Source organism: Crassostrea angulata, chromosome 4 (assembly GCF_025612915.1).
Source record: "Crassostrea angulata isolate pt1a10 chromosome 4, ASM2561291v2, whole genome shotgun sequence".
NCBI classification, from domain to species: Eukaryota; Metazoa; Mollusca; class Bivalvia; order Ostreida; family Ostreidae; genus Magallana; species Magallana angulata.
The window spans coordinates 8,864,453-8,866,699 of NC_069114.1; the positions used below are offsets into that span (position 1 = coordinate 8,864,453).

General features: G+C 35.2%; 1 protein-coding gene across 1 annotated transcript; it reads left to right on the plus strand.

The window, feature by feature from the left end:
* The first annotated feature begins 951 nt into the window (after window positions 1-951).
* LOC128180645 (putative uncharacterized protein DDB_G0272516) lies at window positions 952-1,792 on the plus strand. The gene is made up of 2 exons (XM_052848785.1): window positions 952-1,539; window positions 1,625-1,792. The coding sequence occupies exons 1-2, from the start codon at window positions 952-954 to the stop codon at window positions 1,790-1,792; spliced, it is 756 nt and encodes a 251-aa protein (XP_052704745.1).
* Window positions 1,793-2,247: the final 455 nt, after the last annotated feature.

Below are 2,247 nucleotides of genomic sequence, written 5' to 3' on the forward strand. Positions count from 1 at the left end.
TATAATGAAGTCTAGTGCCTTTTACCCCTAGCGGTAGGGCATATAGGTATAATATATATATTATTTAGGCGGGCAATTTAAAGTGTTTCCATTTTATAAACTTTTTACAGAGAGTGCAATGGAAAGAAGAGAAAAAGAAAAACATTTTATTCAAACTTTAAAACCTTGCCTCAACAGACTGCTATAATTTAACTTTTTTATGTATTGTGTATATATTTAATTGAATTACCCTATAGATTACGCGGAAATATCCCTCTACTACGTTAACTTTAACTATGACGTCATTGTATTGTAGACGTCACCAAGTAACGTAATTGTTATTTTAAAAACGTCTGAAGATTGAATGAAAGCGCTAACGTTTTACTCTGTGTTGTCTTTCGTTTTTCAAATTTTCTATATATAAAACCGGACACTGCGATATTTTTTGGATTTAACTATTGATTACCAGTGACCGAGATGACAACAAGAAGAGGATTTCAGAGGGATAGAGAAAAAGAAGAGGAATATAGTATGAACAGTGTTCTTCAAAATATTCTGGATAAAATGGATTCTATAGGAAATAAAATGGATACGACCAATGATCTACTTCGAGATCTAATCAAGGTATGTGATAACCGCATTGAAAACAGTCATTTCGAAGAAACATGCGTGAAATCTGTTAATACAGATGAAAGCAATATGTACTACCAATCGCCAAGCGAAGTTATTCAACAAGAAATTAATGAACTTGCATTACAAAAAGAGGCAATAAAAATCAAACAAAGAATAAAAGTAGATTGGAGTAGAGCACTAAACAAGAGAAAGTAATTGTACTGGAAACAAATAAACAATGCGTGTGATGCAGAACAGTACGAGAAATGGCTAGGCGAAGACTTACCCATTCTACCCAGAAAGTATAGAATAACGGAAATACCCGGAGAACCGGAAGAACAGAAAAACATCAGAGCAAACATGGCCGTTGAGCGAGTGAAGGGAGAAATACAGCTTTTACGCATGAGATCTGAAAATAGCCAAAATAAGGTAATTGAAATTGATGAGCAAATGGGTAGCGAACTTAAGAAAAAAGCAAGCGGGAGAATACTTGATATTCTGGAAAACATGTGGAAAGTGGATTGTGAGAAGGAAGAAAAGCGATCACAGGATAGATGGAGAATGAAGGAAATCTGGCAGTTAGATTATGTAAGAAAATACGGGAACAGTATAGTGAAAGAAAAAAATCAGAAGAAGCCCAAAGAAAACGTACTAAATAGAGCAGCACGAAAAAAACCGAGTTTTGCTGAAATTGTCAATCAAAATTCCACCCAAGAAAACGGAAAGCAATCAACGAGCAATGAGCAACAACGGTCAACGTTGCGACCACAAGAAAATACACGTAACAGATATGGAAGAAAACAGCACAACGTGCCACAATATACGGGCTATGAAAAAAGAGTAAACAATGGAACACAACAAGTGAAACAAAGGAAAACTTCCAGTTACTCATACAACAACAATAACAACAGCAACAACAAGAACAACAGCAGTAACAATAACAGGCATGTAAGGCCAAACTGCTCTCTAGGGAATACATATCGGAGAAACGGTACAACCTACATCGGCAGAGGACTAAATAAGTATTTTTTAGGCGGAGGCAAACCAGGACACGGACAAAGATTCCAGCGACAACGACAACAACAGCAACGACGAAATACGTGGATCCAAAAATAATCAATTTGTCCACCAAACAATTAAACGAATCCGAAATAAAGCTTCTATCAAAAGGATTGAAATACACACCAACCCCATGCAGTAATAAACAAGAATTAAGAAAAGACATAAAAGAATACACTCGCAAATTACGTCTGGCCGAATATTTCAAAAATACGGAGAGCGACGAAGAAAATGAAAATACTCAACTAGATTTAGTGAAAAATAAATCTAATTTCAACCCAAAGAAAGGACAAAACAACATTCTAGACACTGTTTGTGAAACGCTCCAGAACTTACCACTAGATAGTACTGAATGTATATCTACTAAACAAAACTTGTCTAAAGAAGAAACCAATGCCTTAAAATCATTATCGAGTGATGAAAATATTGTAATTAAAGAGGCGGATAAAGGCGGAGCCGTGGTTATTATGGACACAGTATATTATGAGCAAAAAATAATGGATATGCTTTCAAACACGGAATTTTATACTGAAAAATCTGAAAACCAGGACAAAGCAATCCTACAAAAAATAAAACAACTGCTACTCAAACATTCCT